The sequence below is a fragment of the Phocoena phocoena genome, chromosome 10 (genome assembly GCF_963924675.1).
Source record: "Phocoena phocoena chromosome 10, mPhoPho1.1, whole genome shotgun sequence".
Taxonomy (NCBI): Eukaryota; Metazoa; Chordata; class Mammalia; order Artiodactyla; family Phocoenidae; genus Phocoena; species Phocoena phocoena.
This window is the reverse complement of record NC_089228.1, coordinates 77,696,620-77,720,135: the sequence shown is the minus strand read 5'-3', so window position 1 is coordinate 77,720,135 and position 23,516 is coordinate 77,696,620. Positions and strand designations below refer to the sequence as shown.

The following is a 23,516-nucleotide window of genomic DNA, read 5'->3' as shown; positions in this document are numbered from 1 at the left end:
CTTTAAGTTGAAAACAGGAAAAACTGGACATAGAGTTAAAAAGGGGATGGGGCTAGGGAGTTTATGACTGTAACTGCCAAGATGACTCCGATAATTCTTGCCTCCTGTTATTTATGCCCTTATGTGATATCCTTCTTAACTGAATTAGGGCTACTCTGTGTGACCAGTGGAATACTACAGTGTGTGACTTCCCAATCTACATGGTAAAGCTATCACGGCTTCTCTTTGTGCCCTTGGATCACTTACTGGGGAACAATAAACGGCCCTACTGTGAGGACATTGAAGCATCCCTGTGGAAAGGCCAATCAGGAGAGCTACGAAAGGTCCCACCAACAAACAGAACGAGTTTTCAAGAGGTATGAATGAGTGAACTTGGAAACAGTTAAGCCGTCAGGAGGGATAGATGCCTGAGCCTGCAGACGATTGCATCTAACTGCAATCAATGAGAAACTCTAAGACAAATCTGCTCAGTCAAGTCGGTCCCAAATTCCTGATCCCCAGAGGCTGAGAGGTCATATTTATTGTTTGAAGCCACTAAGCTTTGAAATGAGCTGTATTACAAGAAGTAAAGAATTAAAAAAGGAAAATTGAATAAGAGAATGCATACTGACTTTCATTCCAGATTATGGAAGTGAAGGGGAGCAGAATACATCACCCCAAATGTGCCACTTTGGCACGTTGATTGTTTTGAGCTGAAGACAGATAGGACCCAGCAGACTGAGGAAGAGCTTTTTCCCTCTCCTTTAACTGTCTAAACTAATTTAGACTAGGAAAAGAGCTATTACCAGAGAGAGCTTTTTATATCAGAAAGACTTATCTGTATGGCGGGGCAAACATCTGTTTACCAAACTCTTCTCATCCTCCTGGGAATTAATTGTCTCACTCCCCTTTGAAGCCTTAGACCCCTACCCACTTCTCCATAGCTCAGGATGGTGTATAAGCCTCAACTGTCTGACTGCCTATGAGTCTATTATATTTTATGGGGACGCCCATACGTACAAATTTATTTTCTCCTCTTAATCTATCTTACATCAATTTAATTATTAGGCCAGCCAAAGAACCTAAAAAAGAAAAAGGGAAAAGTTTTCCACCCCTACAGAAGCTATAAATCATAGGACAAGAGTGGGAAATAAGTTTAAAGGGCTGTAATATCCAGGAGGTTTCTTAGAATTTATATTCCAAAAATTCCTTTGACTTTATTCTGTGTGTGACGGATGTTTGAATTTCATAGTGTCTAGAGAATTTCAGGTGTAGGGCCCAAGTTTCTGGGCAAGTCTAGAGTTGTTGAGGCATTGCGACACAGAGGACTTTGAAGCAAACGTACAGTTTTACTGACTGATGTGAAGAAGCAATCAGGGCTTCCCTGGTGGCGCAGTGGTTGAGAGTCCGCCTGCCGATGCAGGGGACACGGGTTCGTGCCCCGGTCCAGGAGGATCCCACATGCCGTGGAGCGGGTGGGCCCGTGAGCCATGGCCGCTGAGCCTGCGCATCCGGAGCCCATGCTCCGCAACGGGAGAGGCCACAACAGTGAGAGGCCCGCGTACCACACAAAAAATATATATATATTTATATATATATATATATATATATATATATGTACATCTCAGCAGGAAGTTCTCACAGGAGATGTTATTAGGTTAACTCTTACCCTAAGGATATTATAGCCATAATGTATGTAACTTTTCTTGTACAAATATCATTTTCAAATAGCGTTTAATGCACAGACACTGGTTTCTTCTTTCTCTGTATTTATGTTTGTGTTTTCTGAAAGTTTTGGTAGCCAACCTTCAAGTAAATGATTGATTTTTTTAAGTTTTTTTAATTCATATATTTTAACAAACCTGATGTGCTTATAAACATATTAGTCTTCCTCTATCTCCAAAAGATTTGGGGGGATAATTCCAATTCTATTCTATTCTATCATGTTATCATATCATATGTTAGACCAATGTGTCTTGATTTTCTGTTTTAGAAAAAAAAGTCATGGCAGATCATTTCTTACTAGAGAATTTCAGAAGCTTAAACAGAAAAAGAACAATGTATGAAAATAAGAGAGATGTGAATGAAGCAGCCAACTGGCATCCATGCTTCAGACTCATATGCAAATCAAGTTATTCTGTGCTTTCCAACACTTCCCAAATTCTTTTAAAACCATATTTGAAGCTGGATAGCAACTCTCTATGAAGACATCAGTGATAAAAATGCAGACAGCGTTGTGTTGGGTAGAGCAATGCCAGGAGTTGACAGGACCAACAGATAAAACCAAAGCAATTAAGTTTCCATAAACACTTGACTTGGTGTTGAATCAACACTCTTCTTTCTAAACAGCAGTGTAGCAAGGCATAAATGACAAATCATACATTTCCAATCTATAAACCATGCTGGTTTGATGAAGTAACAGAATTCTTTTCCAGCTTTTCTTTTTACCATGTGGAAGAAAAAAAAAGTTACTCAGTAATTTGTGAGTTTTACTTGAGACGTGAATTTCTCTCTCCACAAAATATTAAAAGATTTATAGATGAGATTTGGCATGCTTCCAGCTTACTACCATCCCTCTCCAGCAACAACGACAAATTCTTATGGCTAGAGGTAAGCAATTTTTGAATGACATTTAGTCATCCTTTCTCACAAACTGTTTTCCAGGCATTTATTACCACCTCTTTGGAAAGCTAGAAAATGCTGTCTCAAGAGCCTTCAATCTTTCTGTTATTTTTTATTTCCTATCCACCAACTCAACACATAACACAAAATAACTCATGACTACACACTCTTTTCCTTATTTCATTCCCTTGTAGATAGGTATTCAATTGACCTTTCTCAGGAAAGATCCAAGGAACACATTTTTTTTTTTTTTGCGGTATGCGGCCCTCTCGCTGTTGTGGCCTCTCCCGTTGCAGAGCACAGGCTCCGGACACGCAGGCTCAGCGGCCATGGCTCACGGGCCCACCCACTCCGCGGCATGTGGCATCCTCCCGGACTGGGGCACGAACCCGTGTCCCTTGCATCGGCAGGCAGACTCTCAACCACTGCGCCACCAGGGAAGCCCCCAAGGAATACATTTTTATTAAATAATAGTGTCTTCTTTCTTCCAAAGAACAAAGGCATAAGCCACAATGAAAAAAAAAAAAAAAGAAAAGGATACCAGAACCTATGTAGAGACTTAAATATAAACGGCCATGCACTCATGCAAACAAGCATTTCCCAAGTTTTCAGAATAATAAAATAAATCAAAAACATCTGATTTTACCTGTGATTTTTCTACACTCATATATGATTTCCATCTGTGCAACAATGTCCTTCTTTGCTTTAAAAGTCTTATTTATTTGCCCTCATCTAGCTCAAATGGCATCTAGAGTATTTTAGTATCTAATACAATATGATTTAAAATTTCCAGACGTTTCAAGGCAGTCCATTGCTTCCACAAGACTTTGGACAAATTTTTATTAGAATGCTCTCATATCGCAGGTAGTTTTGCTGTTAAACAAGAAGCTCCTTAGGAAAATGGGCTATTTATCTTTTCATTCCCAGAATCTCAGTGACTGGCATTTATAGTGCAGTTGCCATAAATACATTGTATGTACTATATACCAGGTGCTAGATTGCAAACTTCATGAGATTGAGCAGTTTATATATTTGATTATTTCAGGTTCCTTTAGTGTCTAGGGGAGAGCATGTTACATATTAATATCTCAATAAATATTTATTGAATGCATCCATTCTTGCATGCAAAGAAAGCTGATAAGCTGCTTTTCTTTTCTGGGCCATGGGTTCACTTTCCCTTTCATTGTCTTGCTATCTGACTGTGGCTCCAGTGAATCATGCAACTAATCTTTGCCGCTTGTTCCAAATGTGGAAGTTTAAGACTGGTGAGGTTCTTAGATGACGTCGTCTAGATTACAAACTAGAAACGCATCCACAATCATGACTTGTAGGCTGCACAGGCTCTAGATTTGTTGTGATTATTATGTGTTTATGCCCCTTGCCTGCTGTAAATTCCTGAATCTCTTGTAAGCATTTTCATTGAGCTGACTTCCTCATAGAGCAAATCTTCCGTGTGGAGTATTGTGTAAAGGCAAGAGCACACTATACAGCCAAATATCTGGTTCTCATCAGAACACTGAATATTACAAACTGTGTGAACTGGGGTAAGTTATCTATGATTTTAGGTGTCCATTTAGTTATTTGAAAAGTGAGATTAATGATAAATGACTACGTAATAGCATTGTCATAATGTTAAATAGGAGATAATGTGCAGCCTTATCTTAGCACCATCCGTTATAATGTAAAAGTAAACGTTAGTTAGAGAACAGACTTGTGGCTGCCAAGGGGGAGAGGGGTAGGGGAGGGATAGAGTGGGAGTTTGCGGTTAGCAGATGTAAATTAGTATATATAGAATGGATAAATGACAAGGTCCTACTGTATAGCACAGGGAACTATATTCAATATCCTATGATAAACCATAATGGAAAAGAATATAAAAAAGAATGTATGTATATGTATAACTGAATCACTGCTGTACAGCAGAAATGAACACAACACTGTAAATCAGCTGTACTTCAATAAAAAAGTAAATAAAACAACATAACCACTTTGGGGGAAAAATAGTAAATGTTAGCTATTTCCATGCTTTTAATAAAAGGATTAATAAACTTAGACATACTATGCAAGTGTAATATTACTTATTCAGATCACTCTCGAGAACTTCTTGTAGCAAGGCTAAGAAGAAACTGATTTTCATGTAGGGCCAATTACCATGTGGTTATATAGATCTTAGAGTGCCAATGTAGGCATCTTTTATTTCATGAACTATGTGACACTGCTTCCAAAGCAACCAGCCAGTCATAAGACAGGGGTCCTCTGTCTCTTTTATAACTGAAGGCAGGCTAGTTTCAAATTTTACCTTGGGAGTCAACAGGCATTTCATGGATTGTCATAAACCGCGTAAGTATATATGTGATTCTGTTTACATATTCCATTATATTACACTGGTCCATTTATCTACAGTGGTGTCACTAGTACTCTTTCTTAATTACTTTAGAATCATAGTAAATCTTGATATCTGATAGTATAAGTCCTCCAGCTTTGTTCGACTTCAGTATTTTATCAATGTTCAAATCAAGCTTAGAACTTCATGACTCATGACTTAAATAGGATGGACAGACACACATACACACACACAAACACAAGCAACTAACCATAAAGAAAGAAAGATAAGTGGAACGTATTTAAATAAAGAAGTTTTTAAAACAAAAGATACAATTAAAAGAGTTCAGAAAGTAAGACAGGCAAAGAAGAAAGATTTGCAATACCTACATTTGACAAATACTTTATATCAAGAACATACAGAGAATTAATACAAACCAATTAGAAAAAGGCAGTCAACCTAATTACAACAGCGAGCAAACAATTTGACAGGGACTTCACAAAAGATGGTATCAAAGTGGCTGACAAACATATAAAAATGTGTTCAATATCATTAGTAATTAGACGAATACAAATTAAAAACCCTGATGAAATTCCATTACATAAACATAATGGATAAAATTAAAAAATAATAAAAAAGAATACCAGGTATGGGTGAGGATATGAAGCTGGTAGAAGTAAAAAGGTATATATTTCTACAACTCCACTGGAAAAATATTTGACAGTACCTACTGAAGGAAAACATATGTATACCATATAACCTAATAATTCCACTTCTGGGTATATGTCCAAAAAAAGTAAATAATAATATGTATCAAAAGGCATATGGAAAAGTGTCCATAGAAATTTTATTTGTAATAGCTCTAAACTGAAAACAAACCAAATGTTCATTATTAATAGATTGGGTAAATAAATTATATTATCTGCATACTACCCAGCTATTAGCAAAAGTAAACTTCTTTAAAAGCAACATGGATGAATCTCACAGGCATAATATTAAGTGAAAAAGTTTAGATACTAAAATATATATATTCTGCTTATGTAAAGTTTCAAAGCTGATTAAACTAAGCCGTAATTATGGAAATTAGAATGATTTTCACTCTTAGGAATTACTGACTGAAAGGGGAACCAGAGACCTTCTTGGGTGGGGGAACTATTTTATATATATATATTGCTTTGGTGGTTACACAGGTACATACATATTTACAAATTTATCCATCTGTACACTTAAAATTTACATACTTTACTAAATATAAGTTATACCTTAGTAATTATTTTTAAATTTACAAATTCACTGAGGCAAAGAAGATAAAAACGATTGATGATCTAATCCTTGTAGAGTTCATTCTTTTGAATTCTTTATTAAGGGAAGGAAGGAACTGTTTTTCCTGTAAGTGCTTTCTGAGAAGGACATGGTCTAACAATTTAATCCATATATGAGAATGCATTCCCAAGGGCATGCCAGAAGGCAGGACTCAGTTCTCCTTAGTCTTTTCCCTCATTTTTGATCTTTCTTCCTACCAAATATTAAGTTACAAATATCCAAGTTCTGTTTATACGTTAATAAGGCATACGATCTGAAACAGAAATGTAGGGGAAATTAATTTTAATAGTCAGTGTATCGAGTTTCTGGTATTACTATTGGAAAATAGTTTGAGCTTGGGCTTAAAATTGCCTATTGCTTATTAGATAACTATGTTAAGTAGGGATTGATGCTCAAGTTAATGAGCATCACACTTCTGTTCAGAAGAGCTGGCTTTACCTGAGTACTGTGCAAGCAACTGGAATTCCTTAGTGAAAAATGGCCTGCTTAGTATCCAGGTTTTGAGTCCTCCAGGCAGTGGAGAATCATTCAGATCGTTCTGGAGGTTTGGCCCTGGTCCTGTTCCTGAAGCTACCCTTGTTCTAATTCTCCAGTAAACAAGCCTCAGTGTGTCCCCAGAGTCTTTAACCCTGGGGCCACTTATTTTTCCACCCCCATAACCTCTACTCAACCTCGGAGTCACGCTCTCCAGTTTTCATCTCTATTTCTGCACCTTGGTCACTTCTGCTGGAGTCACTGTTGGCCAAAAGCTCTACCTATTGCCTACTGCTTTCTAGTCCTTTAACCTGACTCTCTGACTCTATCTCTGAAGACGATCCCAGAGCCCAGTCTGTACTTTTATAATAATTATGGGCCAACAAGGATGCCTTTATTAACTGCCTGGATCCAATCTCATTCTAAAATGCTTAATATACTACTGATGCCCAGGTATTAACCTCTACCTCTCTGTTTTGGCTCAGTTGCTCCAAGTGGATATTTGAACCTTAAGTAAAGGTATCCTCTTATTTTCCTCGTAGCCTCTGATTTCTGAAGAGTTTTAGGTCAAATACACACATTCTACCTATTCATAGACCCCAAGCCAAAACTTAGGCTCAAAAATCTGAGGTCCCCTGTGGCTTAGTTGCCCTTAACTTCAACCAATCGAAGTTCTTTGGAGGAGCCAAAGTTGCTAAGGTAACTGGAATCCCAGGTGACACTGATTGTCCCATGAACACTCTCACGAGGTCATAAGTTTGGCCCATAAATTCTGGCATTAAATAATCAATACACAGTATTGTATCTAATTCCTTATGTATCTTATATAACAAAATGATGATTTTTCACCCATTTATGATAGAAGAAAGATATTATATCTCTATGTAAAATATCCACGTTGTTTTTATCTATTTCCAGTAATATGGGGGATACTGTATGCTTTCAAAGGCCATCTATCAGAATTATAATCCATTTATAAAGTAACATATGCTTTCAAATTTGGATTAGGAAGCCCATTGAGCAGATTGCAACATTCTAAAAAGAACAATAGTAGCTAATTCTAAAGAGCTGGTTGTGTCTTGTAGTCCTATGAATTTGAATGCCATCTTGTTGGATTTCATTCTAAGCAAAAATAAGTTGACTTTCAGAGAACTTGTGGATTTATCACTATCATAGATAATAGGAAAACCTAGGATAAAACATTAGTATTTTAACTCCAGGATCACTATGACTTTTATTATACCACATGTATTGATTAGCAGATTGTGTGTGTCTGAAATTATTATTCAATTATTATTTAAATTATTAAATTATTATTTCAACTGTGTAAAATTTAATTTATTTAATAAATATTTATTAAACACTTATTATGTATCAGGTATACTTAGAAGTAAAATTAGTTTTGTATCATGTCAAAAGAAAAAAGTGCAAAGATTTCAATCAATTTCCAATTCTGAAGCACAAATCCTATGGTAATTTATGAAAAGTATCCTAAAAATGGCTGGGTGTTTGTGTTAAAATATTCATGATAACATTACTTATTGAGAAAAATATTAAAGCTTAAAATCAAACTCAGCCAAAATCTTAAGTGAGTTACAACTTATTCACCTTATCAAAATGATGCTCTCAGTGAACATATAATAACAATAGAAATGGTACTGAATACGATTTGGGGATATATTATGTGTTTATGTATAAATCTAAGTACAGAATTTACACATAAGAAGAAAAGATTGGAAAGATGAAATCTAAATTGTCAATGCCAGTTGTTTGGTGTGAAACAGGTAATATTTTTGGAATTTCTTAAACATTTTATAACAGCTTTTTTGAAGTACATGCTAGTGTATATCCAGAAAACATCATAACAATTAAGATAACGAACATACACACCACCCCCTAAAATTTTCCCTTAGAAAATGCAACAGAAGTTATAGACAGCTTCATTAAGGGGACTAACTTGAATAATAACAATTCACTGAATAGAGACAGATACAGAAAGAGATATAGTGTGAGGGGTATAAATATTAATACGTGTGTATATATCAACCTACTATAGTTCAGAAGCTTTTTTAATTCTATTTTTCCTTCAATAACTCAGGGAAAAACTTATTTGCTTTATTGGATTTTTGAGGACTGAGTAAGAGAATAGGTTGCATATTTCATCATCTGTGTTACTGTATTACTGTCTATCTTAGGGTTTGAGGGTTTGTAACATTTTGGAGGAAGAGAGGAAGTGAAAGAAAAAGATGAAAAAAAAGTGCAATAAGGGACAGATTGTTTGTATGTGTATGTTCTCTGAAAAAGTTGATTCACAGAATTCTTTTCATACAAATATGTTTGGCAGTGTGTGGGAGGAGCTTGAGAGCAATGGCAAATTGCACTGTGTGTATTATTCTGCACAAATCACTTAACCTGCTTTTTGAAAATTTTCTTTAAAATACGAACCAAACTGTTAGCCTCTTCTGCTTCCCACTCAGCAGGATTGATTCAGAAATAAATCAGTCAGATCGTAAAAAGAATGTACCAAACAAATTTAATAACCTATGCTTATTAGTATCCTAGCATCAGCAACCTATATCAAATTGAAATAAAAGAGAGGGTATATTAGCTCTGCTTTGCTCCACTCACAATGACAATCATTTTTAGCAGAGTGATCAGACTTTACAGAATATCTCTAAATCATGTACATACATCACTTGTAGAGAATTCAAATCTAATCTTGTTGTTTTATGTTAGTTTCCTGTTGCTACTGTAACAAATTCCTATAAACTCAGAATCTTCGAACAACACAAAGTTACTATTTTATAGTCTGGAGGTCAGAAGTCCAAATGGGGCTCACTGAGCTAAAATCAAGATTCAGCAGGAAGACCCCAGGGGACACTCCTTTTCCTTGCCTTTGCCTACTTCCAGAGGTTGCCCATATTCTCTAGCTCATGGTCCCTTCCTCTATCTCCAGAGTTAGTCGTGGCTAGTTGAGTCTTCCTCATAATCCATCATTGACACTGGCCCTCTCTTCCACATCTAAGTACCCTTGTGATGACATTCAGTCCACCTGTATAATCCAGGACAATATCCCTACTTTAAAGTCAGCTGGCTAGCAATTTGAACTTTACCTGCTACCTTAATTCTCTTTTGTCACACAATGTAACACATTCAAAGGTTACAGGGATTAAGACATTAAGTCTATTATTCTTCCAATCACAGTTCTCTCTTCTTCTCTTGGTCCTAATGACTAACAGATTCAACCTTGCTCTGATCCTATAGGTCTCTTTTTGCAGAAGCTGCAGGTATACGTAAAAGTGTTTCCAAAAAAGGCTTTATTACAAAACATTATCCCACAAGTTTGCAATAGTCTAAATTTATGTTACTTTTCTTTCCAGGGATGACAATGAAACACTTCTTATTATTGGCTGCTGCTGCCGTCTTCCTGCACGTTTTGATTACAAGAGTATATGAGGATTGTATGTTTTATGATTAATTTTGAGAAGAGGATAAGAGCCACCCCTCTGCTAGAACTCAGTTTGTTACAGGCACTGTTGTGAGGACGCTATGCCCATTACTCATCTAGTTCTCACTATAGCCCTATTAGGCAAGTACTGTTCATAATCCCAGATTACAGAGAAAGAAACCAAAACATAAGGAGGTTAAGTCATATGTCCAAGGTCAGATAACTGGGAAGTGACAGAGCCTGAGGGTAAATTCAAGCAGTTCGGCTGCATGGGCCTGTGCCTATGTCATTACAGCTTCTCTGGATAATTCAAAAAAGCTAAAAATGTAGGGCGGGAATTACTTTCTTTACAACCAATCCATTTGTCTTGCATTTTCCAAGACAAAATGGGAAAAAGGTATTATTTACTTTTAGTTTTTACCCAGAAAAGGTAAGTATTTCATCAATATCCCAATTGAGCTCTCTGACTTATGACTATAACACATCCAAATCAAATATAAAATGAAAGGTGCAGCAGCAAGGAGAGAAGTGTGAGGAACTGTTAGCGATGGGGTTAACAGATGAGGCTTGAAACTCACTGCTTATTAAAAACAAGAGTTTCAACATTCACACAACAGAAACCAAACATTCAATGGTATCTAATAAGATATAAATTCCTAATATTTTATGATCATCAACTAACATGTACCTCTAAATAACCTCAATGATATAAAGAAAATAGTACACTTTTTAATGTACCCAAAATATTTTTATGATGAGCTGAAGTTAATAGTTTTGTTAAAGAACATGAGTGCCTTTTTTACTTTCATATGCTAGATAGGAGAAGTCAAAAGTTGAAGGCGCTTAATTCAATCAATGAAAGAAAATCCATATGTATTAGATTACTGGGGTGCTGTTTTGGATATTTTCACTCACACTTTTTTCCCAAAGAGAAACCAGGTGGAGCTCTTGCCCAATACACAATCCTCCAGTAAGCTGGAGGTGCGGCATTTTGGAGTCATCATCGGGTATAGGCTGTGACCATCACGGTGGGGAACTAAAAAGCCTTGGAGGAGAGGTTTAAGAGAGGAAGAGTTCAAGTTCTGAGATATCAGATGGTTGAGTCATCCATGTGGATGCTGAAGTCCCTCCATGTGACTGCAGAATTTGGGGTGGACAAGATGAATTGTTTTAGGAGACCCAGTTTCTATAAATGAGAGAAATTGACAGGAAAACCATTATAGGAGAGTAAATGTTCAGGAATGATGTAGGTAGAGCTAATTGCCATGAGTTTCACTGGAGCAGGGTTGTTTTGTTTTGTTTTGTTTTGTTTTGCAGTATGCGGGCCTCTCACTGTTGTGGCCTCTCCCATTGCAGAGCACAGGCTCCGGACACGCAGGCCCAGCGGCCATGGCTCACGGACCCAGCCGCTCCACGGCATGTGGGGTTCTCCCGGACCGGGACATGAACCCGCGTCCCCTGCATCGGCAGGCGGACTCTCAACCACTGTGCCACCAAGGAAGCCCGGAGCAGGGTTTTTTTAGAGGAGCAAGGAGAATTATAATCTGAAACTTGTAAGGGGATTCTCATGGATTCCCAACCTTCCCTCAAATCTAGCCCAGGCTACCTGCTGTATGACAGGAAAATAACACCTCATGAGTGTGCTTTTGAGGAAATCATGTCCACAGGGGACAGTCTCTAGAGGAGTCTACTGGTTTTATAGTTTTCTCCCAGTATCCTTAAACTGTTGATATAAAATAAATGACAATAACTACTTCTATATTTGAGCAAGGTATGGCTGAATCCCATCCATTCAGAAACTGTATTGATAGTCTTGTGGTAGTTGAGGAATAGATAGATACCACTCAAATTATACTACATAAGCTTTGTCACTTTAAAAAAATAGTATGAAACACATGTGATATATCACACACACACACACACACACAGAAGAAGATGTTCTTTATAAAAATTAATGCTAACCTAAAATATTAAGGCCATGCATTGTTCTTAGTGAGTTACAGGATAAAAGGTAAACAAATGAAAAGAACGGTCACAAATTCTACACTGTAGATGATTTGAATTCTATTTTGTTTTTTTTAACAAATAATAAAATAAAACTTTTATTGTCAATTCCATATTACAGATTTTTTTTGAATTCTATTTTGTATGTATACATACTGATACAAATACCAATGTTTTCTCATATGAATAAGACAGAAATGCAGAACCTGGGTTGAAGATATTAGAGGTTTTGTACTCAATAATGAATCTTTTAGATTCTCCCAGACACATACCTTTAAACAAGTGTTTATTTGGGAAGCAGAGAGAAGGCTTGTAGGAGGTGGGGTGAAGAATGCGTCAAGGGAGGGGAGTCGGTCAGTAAAAGGTGTAATATTATCAAAACATCTTCCACTGGGGTGCACACTGCCCAGTAAAATGCTTCAACGTGGTCCAAAATACCAATCATATATCTGAAGAAAACCAGTCACAACCAGAACAGTCACTGTTCTATAGACTTGTACAATGTCAGGCTGATGTTTAGAAGTCCTCAAAACCAGCACTGGAGAAATGGAGACTAATATACTGAGATGTTATAGATTAAAAAATGCTGTAGATCACTATTCATTCAACATCAATTATAAATTCATGTCACAAAGTCTACAAGTAATATACTATGCATTGCAAATTCCACTTAAAAGAAGTAAGACTAATTAATAATTTTCTGGTAACAGGCAAAACCACCTAAAGTTCCATATGATACACTCCTTACAGAACCGGCAACTGTCCAAGAAGAAATAGTGACTGTACATAACACCCTCAGGAGAGGAGTATTTCCACCAGCCAGCAACATGCTAAAAATGGTAAGATTAATTAAACAGCAACCACAGCAATGCCAATAATAGTAACGGTGTTTACTGAGATTTTATTAAGTTCTATTTGCTTTCCATATACTAAAAGTTTGGTCTTCACAAACAAGCAGAAGATACAGAGGCACAGAGAAGGTAAGTAGTTTTCCCAAACTCATAGAGTTAGTAAATGACAGAGCCACAATTCCAACGCAGAAAGTCTAATTTCACTCTTAATGGACCCTAAGACAGTGCTTGTCAAACTTGAGCGTGCTTAAGAATCAGCTGAAGAACTTGGTAAGGCACAGGTCCCTGGGCCCCACTCTCTGAGGTCTGATTAAGGAGGTCTGGGGTGGGGACCACTCCAAGCTCCTAGATGATGCTGACGCTGCCGGTCAGTATCGTCCGTGTAGCAGACTTTGTTTAATAAATTACAGAGGCATTTCACAGCTGTCTTCATTGAGCAGCAGCCCAGAGGCTAAGACACTCTCTGAGAATCAAGATGTCCAGGTTCTAAGCCAGGTGGTGCTGCCAGATGAACAAATATTAGCAAATCTATTTCCCAGTTTCCTGGCATCCCATAAGAGAAAAGAGAAATTGTTTTTCCACGATAAACCTGCTGCATGAGCAGACTAGGTGCTGTCAGACAGACTTAGGGACTACTCAGGTGTATTAGGTGATTAGCCTCACCTATGTTATATCCCGGAAGTATCACTCAGGTGTTTGGTATCGTAAGCCTGGCTCTTTAGCCCTGGACTGGCTTAGCGTAACAAGGGTCAGAAATAATGCAGGCTATGGGAAGTGATTCTAAGAGACAGCTTCCTCATGCAAATGACAAAGAGGAAGGAAGCTAGTGATGAGAAAAAATGATTTTGAAATTTATCTCTTGGTCATCTTAGAATCCAGAACAATAAAAGCCAGTCGTAGCACAGGCACTCTTGCGTTGTGAGTGCTGTAGCTAACATGCACACTGTGCTTACTACTGATTGGCAGGCAGTCTTCTAGAAGCGTACTGCATTATTTCATTTAATCCTCTCGGTCATCTTGTGATGTAGATGATACTATCATCTCTATTTCACAGATAGTGAATATGAACCTCAGAAAGTTCGGTAGCGCATCCAAAGTCCTAAGTACTGGATCAGTACAGATTCAAATACAAATGGCCACAGCTCCAGGCACCTGCTCTTAACTCTTTACCTTCCTTAGGACAAACAGGGTTCAAAATCCTTGGTTTCCAGATGAGCAAATAAGTGTAGCTGGGATGTAGTAAAGAAGTTATGGAGTGAACAGAAAATACAGTCTCTGATTTCAGAGACTTCATTATTGTGGATTCAAGGTGAATACAGAGGAAACATTAGAACATATTGTTTGAATATATAGAATGAAAATATTCAAGTGCTGAGGTGCAAAGGTATGAGAGATCAACAAGATGATAAAGTAAGTGCACCAGTAAAACTGAGTAACATTTTAAAGGGAATATGGGAGTTGAGTTTTTCCATAAATAATGCATAGGGCACAGATAGAAAGGAACTGATAGAATTACAGTAGAGCTGAAGAGCCAATCACAACTGCCAGGCAGAGATTTTCCAAAAATGAAATGAGTTTCTGCACATGGGATTAGAACTTTATGTGAATAGAACCATCGATTAAAGCCAGAATTCATAACTTTGCTGCAATAACCATGAATACTTACTTTTGATTTTAATCACGGATGTATCACAAAAAAAATTAGTATCTTAGCAACATTAATCAGAGGAAATATCCTAAAGAGCTTCCTCAAAGAGGTCTGAACTACAGACTGTTTGCAATGAATGGTGCAGGTAGTTTACACAATAAGATAACAGACTCTGAGATGGAGATTAGCATGCATGATGCTTATTGGGGAATAATCTCCAGATTTACACCGACCATGGATACAGATAGAGAAGCAACATAGGGCATACAAATAAGTTTGGTTGTGATGTAGGCATAACAGGGGTCTCAGCTAATCCTACGGGAAGCTGGACAACCAGGACAACTCAGTACAACCTTGTCCTGAGTTGGAGGGAGGTTACATGGCACTTATAGTTACTACAGCTACTTGCTGTTAGATATGGGCTGCCACAGGGAAGTGAGTATTCTCGCCAATAAGGATAATTTTTAGAGAAGACAGTAGGGCAGGACTCTCAGCTTAAGAGGAAATAAGTGCTGAACAGTTCAGAAAGTGATCTGGGTATGGGTAGTGCATCATGCATGCACAACTAGCAATCAGCAGTAAGTTAACCAGATACATTCCAGTCCTACTTATTTGGTAACCTGGTCATAATAGGCAAGATTTTATGCTCGTGAGTCCAATGATGGTATCTCCACTGCCAGGAGATGCTATGCCCTAATGGGATGTGTTATGTCATCTCTGCTTTTTCAATTAGATGTATCCATCACTGAAATACATCTTTTCTTGCATGAAACAGTCAAACCCTAAAAAAACACATTTTTACTTTGACCCTAGGCTAATGAGTTACTTAATTAACCTCACAGTTTAAACAATTCATCAACCTGAGGCGTAATTTTGTAAAACTCACACAGATGGCAGCCTATGCATATAAGAGAGAAACTTCTTCGATGTCAGGAAAAATATTGAAAACCTAAGTTAGGGCATCATTCAAAAATTATTCTCAAGCGTAGCTGAATGATTTATGTGAAAGCCTGTAGTAAATAAGAAAGGCCACAACTTTTGTTGGTAATAACGTGTTGCATGCAGGTATCGGGACAGTCTTTTAAGTGGATGTGCATAACGTGAGAATGAAAGAATGCCTGGGAGGACATCCGTCACATAGTCCCATAACTAGTGTGGACATAGTCCCGTGTCCTTTGATTTGTGTGTGACTCATTCAAATCACAAAAATGTGTTATCCTTTTCTACACAAAAGACCTCAACTTTGTAGATATAAACTTTGTCTCTTTTTAGTAGATTTTCTGCCTTTCATCTACTTTGGAGAAAAACCCAACAAAATGCTTCAGCTTAGCACAACTGACACACATCACGAGTTAGGAGCACACACGCCAGAGCCAGAACCTGGATTCCGATTCTTTTTGCCATTATTGGTTGTATTATCCTGAAAAATTATGCAACATCTCTGCACCTCAGTTTCCTGATTTGCAGATGGGGATAACAACAGTGCCTCCCTTGTAGAATTGCTATGAGTAAAGATGAGAGAATATACATATAGAATTGGCAAGAGGTCCTGGCATGAAGTATTAGCTATGATTCGCTATTATTATTATTCATAATTTAGATGGAGATGTGTAATAATATACATGTTTCTAATCACAGAAATATTTATTGAGCATGTAGCATAAGATTTATCATGTCACAGTTGTATTGCATAAATTATCACATTAAAACTTTTGAACAAGCTATTGGGTATGGATTGTGGGGCATATTTTACAGATGAAAAAAAAACTGAGATTCAAAGAGATTAAATAATGTGTCAGAGGTAAAACTACTAATAAATGATGGGATGGATTTCTAACCCTGGTCTGTTTTACTGGAAGCATTTACTTAAATTCTTTAATATTTCTGAAAGAGAGGCTACAACTGAATGTTACTGTCAGATTTTGATTTTGTAAATTCAAGGGCTAAAACAATGGATTGAAAGATTTGTCTTCCTCTTCCAACCAAAATATTTAAGAGAGGTGCTGTGATTTAAATTGTTAGCTAATACAATTGAGGATATTGCTAGCCTTGGATTTTTAGAAACAATAAACTAGAATCTTATCAAAGAAATGTTAATAAGGCCATGTGCTTGTATTTCACCTGTAGAATTGGAGAGAAGAAGCTGCAAGAAATGCCAGAATGTTGTCAAAAGATTGTGAATTGGTAGAGAGCAATGCACTTAAGAGGCGAATTACAAGTAGGCATATGACACACCTTTCTGCTCAAAAGTTCTCAGGAATTGTTAAATAACCTGGTATGGGTGAGTTAAGTCATCTAGCCTGTATTTACATTTGGCCCATAAATGGTAGGAATTGCGGCCCACTGCACTGTTTCATTATTATTAATTTTTGAATTTAGAAATTCAAATTTTCAAATTCCTGATTCTGATCACCAAAAGAAAAGAAACCAAGCTCTCACTATCACAGAAGAATTCAGTAATATGATGATGACTAGCTGGAAAGCTGTACAGCTAGAAGGTTTCCACTCTATATATTTATTTCAGCTTCTCACAATATTACCATGGGGCTATCCTTAGCTTTGGAACACTAATAACAGTTGAGAAGTGAGTTATATCCAACTCTACTGAGCTGCCCATGAGAACAATTTTAGGTGCTCAAAAATGAGTCCATCTCATGCCATGTATATTAGGTGGACCCCTGCTGGTTTCCAGAAAAGCCATCAGTACCTCCTATACAAGTAGACATTAATAACATTTATAGGATACTTGTATATTATAAATCTTTTTAAATATTAATGATACTGTACCATTAATTTTAAATATTAATGATTTAAAGTATTTACAGATCATTAATTTTAAATATTAATGATCTGTAAATACTTCCATATTTACAGATTATTGGGCATCTTTACCCAATGTTGTTGAGCTGTGAATTAGCAATGTGAGTCTTCCCTGCTCCAGAGAAGGGCAGTTTACTCCCAAATATCATATTTGATCAAGGCCCACGTCACAAGAGGACGGATGGTTAAATGAGCACATATTTATTTCAAGGTCTATGCATGATGAATACCTCTGTGTGGCTGCTTTCAAGCCATGGGCCTGGTTACAATGCATAGGTTATTCTGATTGGTTTCACCCTTCTCCATGAGCTTGGACATGGCAGAGACTGAAATGTTGGTTGATCTGATCCCCAAGCTTGCAGATCATCTCCCACTGTCAAATTCTCAGCAAACTTGAGCACCACAAGTTTATTCATCAGTGAGAAAGAAAACTGTTAGTAGAGATAGAGCTGAGTTTGCTTCCTCTTATCAAACATTGCTTGGATGCCCAGTGAAACATTTGTAGAATAAAAGTACGAAAAGTATCCTTATAAAGTATTTCCAAATTTTGTAGAGTATGACCTAGCCCTTTTTCCTCCTTTCAGATACTTTTTGTGGAGAAAATATGCATCTGACATCTTATCCTATCTCATGGTCAAACGTAATCAGAATCTGGTACAGTGAGTCTAAGTATTTCAAGTATGGGGAATGGACCTCGACAGATGATGATTGAGCATTACACTCAGGTAAACTGTGTGCTGGCAAATATACCCATTGGTTAAGTGACTATAAGCATGCGTGGTAAACAGGCAAATGAGAACCGTGGAAAATCATTCTATCCATTTTTTGCAAACGTACACCCTTTAAAGATTTTTGTTTACTTTTAGTGGGAAATAATATTTGGAAACCAGTATCTGGGATCTGGGTATGTGCAAGGATAGAGAAAAAACTAGGGAAGGGGTTGGAAAAGGAGGCTGGAACTTGATAAATGCAAGAGTGGAAGGAGATGAACACAGAAGGGAAGTGGGACTCTGTCACTGGAGCCTTATTAGCTATCATCAATTTTACATTGTATTTTAAATGCAGTAGAAGTCATTAAACAGGTGAACGATTTAACCTGATTCATGTTTTTAAAATACCATTGGGCTTCAGTGTAGATAATAAATTAATTCTACAAAACTGACTTTGAATATCTAAATCAGGTGCGTTATTTTCCAGTAAAAAATAAATTAACAAAAGTCATCCAGAATGGATAGATTTAAACATTGAACATGCAAGAAATACAAAAATGGAAAAACAGCTGTTGTCCCCAAAGCAGAAGACTCAGATGTGACCGCAAAATCTATAATAAAATTTACTTAAAATAAAGCCTACTTAAGATTAATGTTAAAAGCTGACACAGATAGTACATTTAAAACTCATAGACTTAAATCACTCATGTATAGCAATGCAGACATTTCTAGGTAAAAGATTAGCAAATAGCATTCTTCTAAGACTGATCTTGGACAAAAGCAGTATGTGCCAGGAACCCAAGAATATTATAGCATTAGACGATTTATTTATATAATTTACGTTATCAGACTGAGGATAAAAACCAAAATAATTACCCAGAGAGCTAAAAATATGACAAATGTGTGACGTCAATTCCTACTTTCCATTTCTTTTAGATAAACGTAGACTAGCCCCACTATTTCCATCAAAAGAGCATGAGCTCTATTACTTTGGAATAGTAATTTAATATTTCCTCTTCCAAACACTTAAAAGGTTTATTATTTAATCCCCACCATATACCTATGATGTAAAAGATAATATTATTATATTCCATTTTAGGAATAGGAAAATGCAATTTCAAGACATAAAGCAAACTGGTAAATACCATCCCACCAGGAAGTGGTAGAGACAGACTTTGAACCTGACTCAATTTTTTCTCCAAGGTCAACTCGTTACTCTCCACCATGCCAGTTTTTTGACGATTAAGTAAAGTCTCTTCCATGCTTTGATTTTTATATGATCACCAAGCAGCCTTCATCGGTTATTCCATATAGATTTGATAAGAAGAGAATGAGTCAGGGTCAGCGATGGCAACTGGGTGTGCATATGTATGTGTGTTATCTAGACACATGGGAATCCTCCTGTTTCTAGGACTTCCTAATAAGCCATGCCCAAAGCATCCTAAAAACATGTGTGTTTATTTTCAATCAAGGGTAACAACATTCAGAGAGTAATCATTTAGCAAACTACCAAATTGTTAATAAAATAACTTTATCTTTACAGGTTGTTTGGGCCACTTCTTACCTTATTGGCTGCAGCATATCATCATGTCGTAAAGGAATTCAGTATCTCTACATTTGTCACTATTGTCACGAGTATGTATTTTACAGCTTAGCTTCACATAGCTTTTAGAAATATATTTCCCTTACTAGTTTCCCTAATTTAGTTTCTCAACCATTATAAAATAAAACTCAAATAAACATTTCTTTTCAGTTAAGAACTTTAGGGATACAATGTCTTTTAGCCAACACCTAAAACACTACACCCCCACACACATATTTTTATTTATATTTTTCTAAATAAATCCTTATCTCAATATAATGTTCAAATTAGGCACTATTACCAGTCATCTCGCTATGCGTTATTCCTTCTTCAAGTACTATTAGTTAAGAGAAACAAATTTCATCTAGCTTAAGCAAAAAAAAAAAAAGGATATTTATTTTAACAATGCAAGAGTATTTTTAGAATGCAAGGGCAAAAATGCAGTGGAGTATCAAGAATGAACAAATGAAAAAGCCAAGTGTTTTTGTATTTAGCATTTTAGTATTGACACATGTATTTCCTTTAGAAATTAAATTTACATGTTACCAAAGGTGTGAGCAACAATTCCAAGAAGAGATCCTCTGATTGCTCTGGTTAGGGACAGTTGTACTCCTTTGTCTTGTCACCTCTGGTTATGAAGCAAGGCCAACTTCAGAAAAGGTAATTGCAAGAACCCACAGGGACCCACTTGTGTGGCTTGAGTGGTGATTATCAGAAAGCAGGGGTTGTTCTGAGCTGGATATAAACCTCCATTAGTTTACTACAAATACCAGTTTAAATGTTCTTCTGCTAAGGAAAGTTGTTGGTCTGCATATGTCTCCTTCAGCTACCTGTGCTTACTTGTTCAATACACAAGTCTTTCCTCCATAGGATGAGCTTCAAGTATGGTAGTTATTGAACTCTCAGTTCCCATGTGTGTAGCACAATAAAAGATAATGCAACATGAATCAATGAAATTGATTTCTCTCATACTAAGTTACCATATTTATACTTTAAATGAGGTCTCCACTGTCCCTGTAGATTCAATAGATGTAACATATTCATACAAAAGCTCTATGTGAGCTCTCTTCTGGTTTTATCATGTCTTGATTTCAGTACTTAATATTTGTTGTGATTTTATCTGTGTGATTAGTACTAAAGACAGTAAGGTCTCCTTGCATATACAATGCATCAATTTTACTAAATCCTTATGGGAGCTCATGGTCTGCAGTAAACTTCTGACAACACAGAAAAGTAGAATACATGGGGCTGAAATAACGAGAATTTTCTCAGCCAAAGATGAGGCCAAGAGTCTGACAAAACCCCTTGCTGAACTAAGTAATGTTTCTTTTATAAATTCAAATTTTAACAATTCATTCAAGGAGAAATATATCAGATAGAATGTTGTTTCAACTAGAATATTTACTTTATTTTTTATGCAATATTAAGTGCAAATCAGGAGTTTGGGGTTTTTTGAGCACGCACAAGCCACTCGTTCTCCTTGCTTGGCCCTGCAATAAACCTTCCTCTACTCCAAAAGAAAAAAAGATTTAAGTGAAAATCAGCCATAATCCCCATTGTTTTCTTAGATATCTAAGGGAAGACCGTTTTCTCTGAAATTTTAAATTGGCTCAAAACAGGAAATTCTCATTTATTCTCTCTCCCCAAACTCCAACACTTTGGCTTTATCCATGTTGTTGTACTTTCATCTTTTATAATAGTGCATGTGTTTCTACAAATGACACTGACATGTATCAAAATTCTCATGATATAGGGCAAGATGAAGTTAGAACATCTCCAATTTGACTCACTTAAAAATTTTCTTAATTAAGAACCATGCCCTTTTACATAAATGTTTATCAAATCCTTATGGGTATAAATAAGGATAAGAGTCCTATCATAAATGTTTCTAAAGCCCCCTGCTTGTTAGAACTTGACTGTCCAAAGAGATGCAAATTGTCTCAAAATATTCTTAGCACCTCAGAGTCGCCTGCGGTATATTCAAAAAGATAAATTATTCTCATTCTAAGGCTAGAAATCTTACATGTCATAGAGATTACATACAAGTGGTTACAAGTGGTTTTCAAAAATTGTTTCATTGTTTTAAATTATTTTAATTGATTTTCAATAGTGAGTAAAATTTTATATGCATTTTTCAAACATCAATTTTATTAGGCCCTTTTTTCTTTATTCTTTTTTAAGGGGCAATGATCCTGACAAAAAGAATGTACCTTATAATAAGGGAACTCCATGCGGAGACCGTCCAAATAACTGTGAAGATAAACTTTGTAGTAAGTTTTACATCTCAGTGTGCTTACTCTTGACTGTTGATCTGGGAGCCATGTGTCCTTAAAATCAAGCATGTAACAACAATATTGTACTTTTCTAGTACTTTTTCTTCAATCATCCCAAAGGAAAAATCAACATTCTCTGATTTCCCTTCCCCCACCCCCAGAGTGACCCAGAAGACCACTGATTAAATCTTTTGGATTGGAAATTAGAATGTCCAAGTCTAAACTCAAGGTTCCACCCTAAAGCTTAAAGTTCCCACCCTAATATGGGCACCTCGGATAACATGTTAATATAAGTATAAATTTTTCTCTGCTCTGTAAAAAGTTTCTTGGCTCTCTTATTGCAGCCCTGAAGTTAGACATCTTGCTTTCAGGTTGCCAGTGTTCTCAGATTACCTGCTTGTCATAACCTCCCTAATCTGCCTGACCACTTATCATGGCTGGCAATTTCTTACTGAGTGATCCTTATTCTTTGAAGTTTCCGCTGACACACTGGAAGCTATTAGCTGATGATCACACTGTCCGTTTACCACACTTCCTTTCATTTCCTAAGTAAATCTTACCTAAAATGTAACATTAACCAAATGAGTTCCAATTACATGTTCATTTCCTTAGATAGCAAAAGTTTCTTTTTATAGAGCTTCCTGCAGGCATAATTCCTTACTCCACAGGGATATGTTTATAACATAATTTTCAATAAGTTTGTGGAGAAATAACAAACCTCCCCCCCAAAAAAATTATCCTTTACCTTCAGATTTGTAAGACCAAAAAACTTATTTTCCTTCGCCTGACCAGGTCATTCTGTTTGCTTTTAAATCCTACCACTTTCAGTAATTCATTTCTGAAAATAAATGTACTTGGAGAAAGATCATATATCTACTAATTAGCTTTGCTACAGGGAGTGGGGTAGGTTTTTTTTATCCAAGAGACAAAAGCAATGTCTACAATGGAATTGAAAAATGCAACAGAAGTGAAATGAGAGTAGAAAAGAAAAAAAGTATTACTTAAGAATATTGACTATATAACAGAGAATGTACATCTCTTAAGCCCTTTACTCACCTATAAATGCATGAGAAAATGAGAGATGAGCTTTTGAGTCAATATTGGGTAACCCTGCTTCTTCCTTTCAGCGAACCCTTGCATCTACTACGATGAATACAGTAATTGTAAGACACAGACACGAGGTCCTGCCTGCAGCCACCTGTCGGTTCAACGACTCTGCAAAGCTAGTTGCCTGTGTCCCACTGAGATAAAATAGCCTTTGTTATTTGCAGCTGTAATGTGCTGTTGAATCATACCTTTGACCTTACTTTGCTTCAGCAGTTTCCCCTGCATTTCATGTGGTTTTAATTACACCCGAGATCTTAATTTTCACTAATCAAATATGAGCATCAGTATGTTTACGACAGTGCCCCTCACTCCTGTTCTGATACATCGTGAAGTAACACCGTTTTAAACTTTC

General features: G+C 36.6%; 1 protein-coding gene across 1 annotated transcript; it reads left to right on the top strand.

Annotated features, from left to right (window-relative positions):
* The first annotated feature begins 10,103 nt into the window (after positions 1-10,103).
* CRISP1 (cysteine rich secretory protein 1) lies at positions 10,104-23,312 on the top strand. The gene is given in 8 exon segments (XM_065885494.1): positions 10,104-10,169; positions 12,884-13,012; positions 16,800-16,890; positions 18,077-18,200; positions 18,202-18,217; positions 19,746-19,837; positions 21,966-22,054; positions 23,185-23,312. Coding segments are annotated over 8 exon segments (735 nt in total).
* Positions 23,313-23,516: the final 204 nt, after the last annotated feature.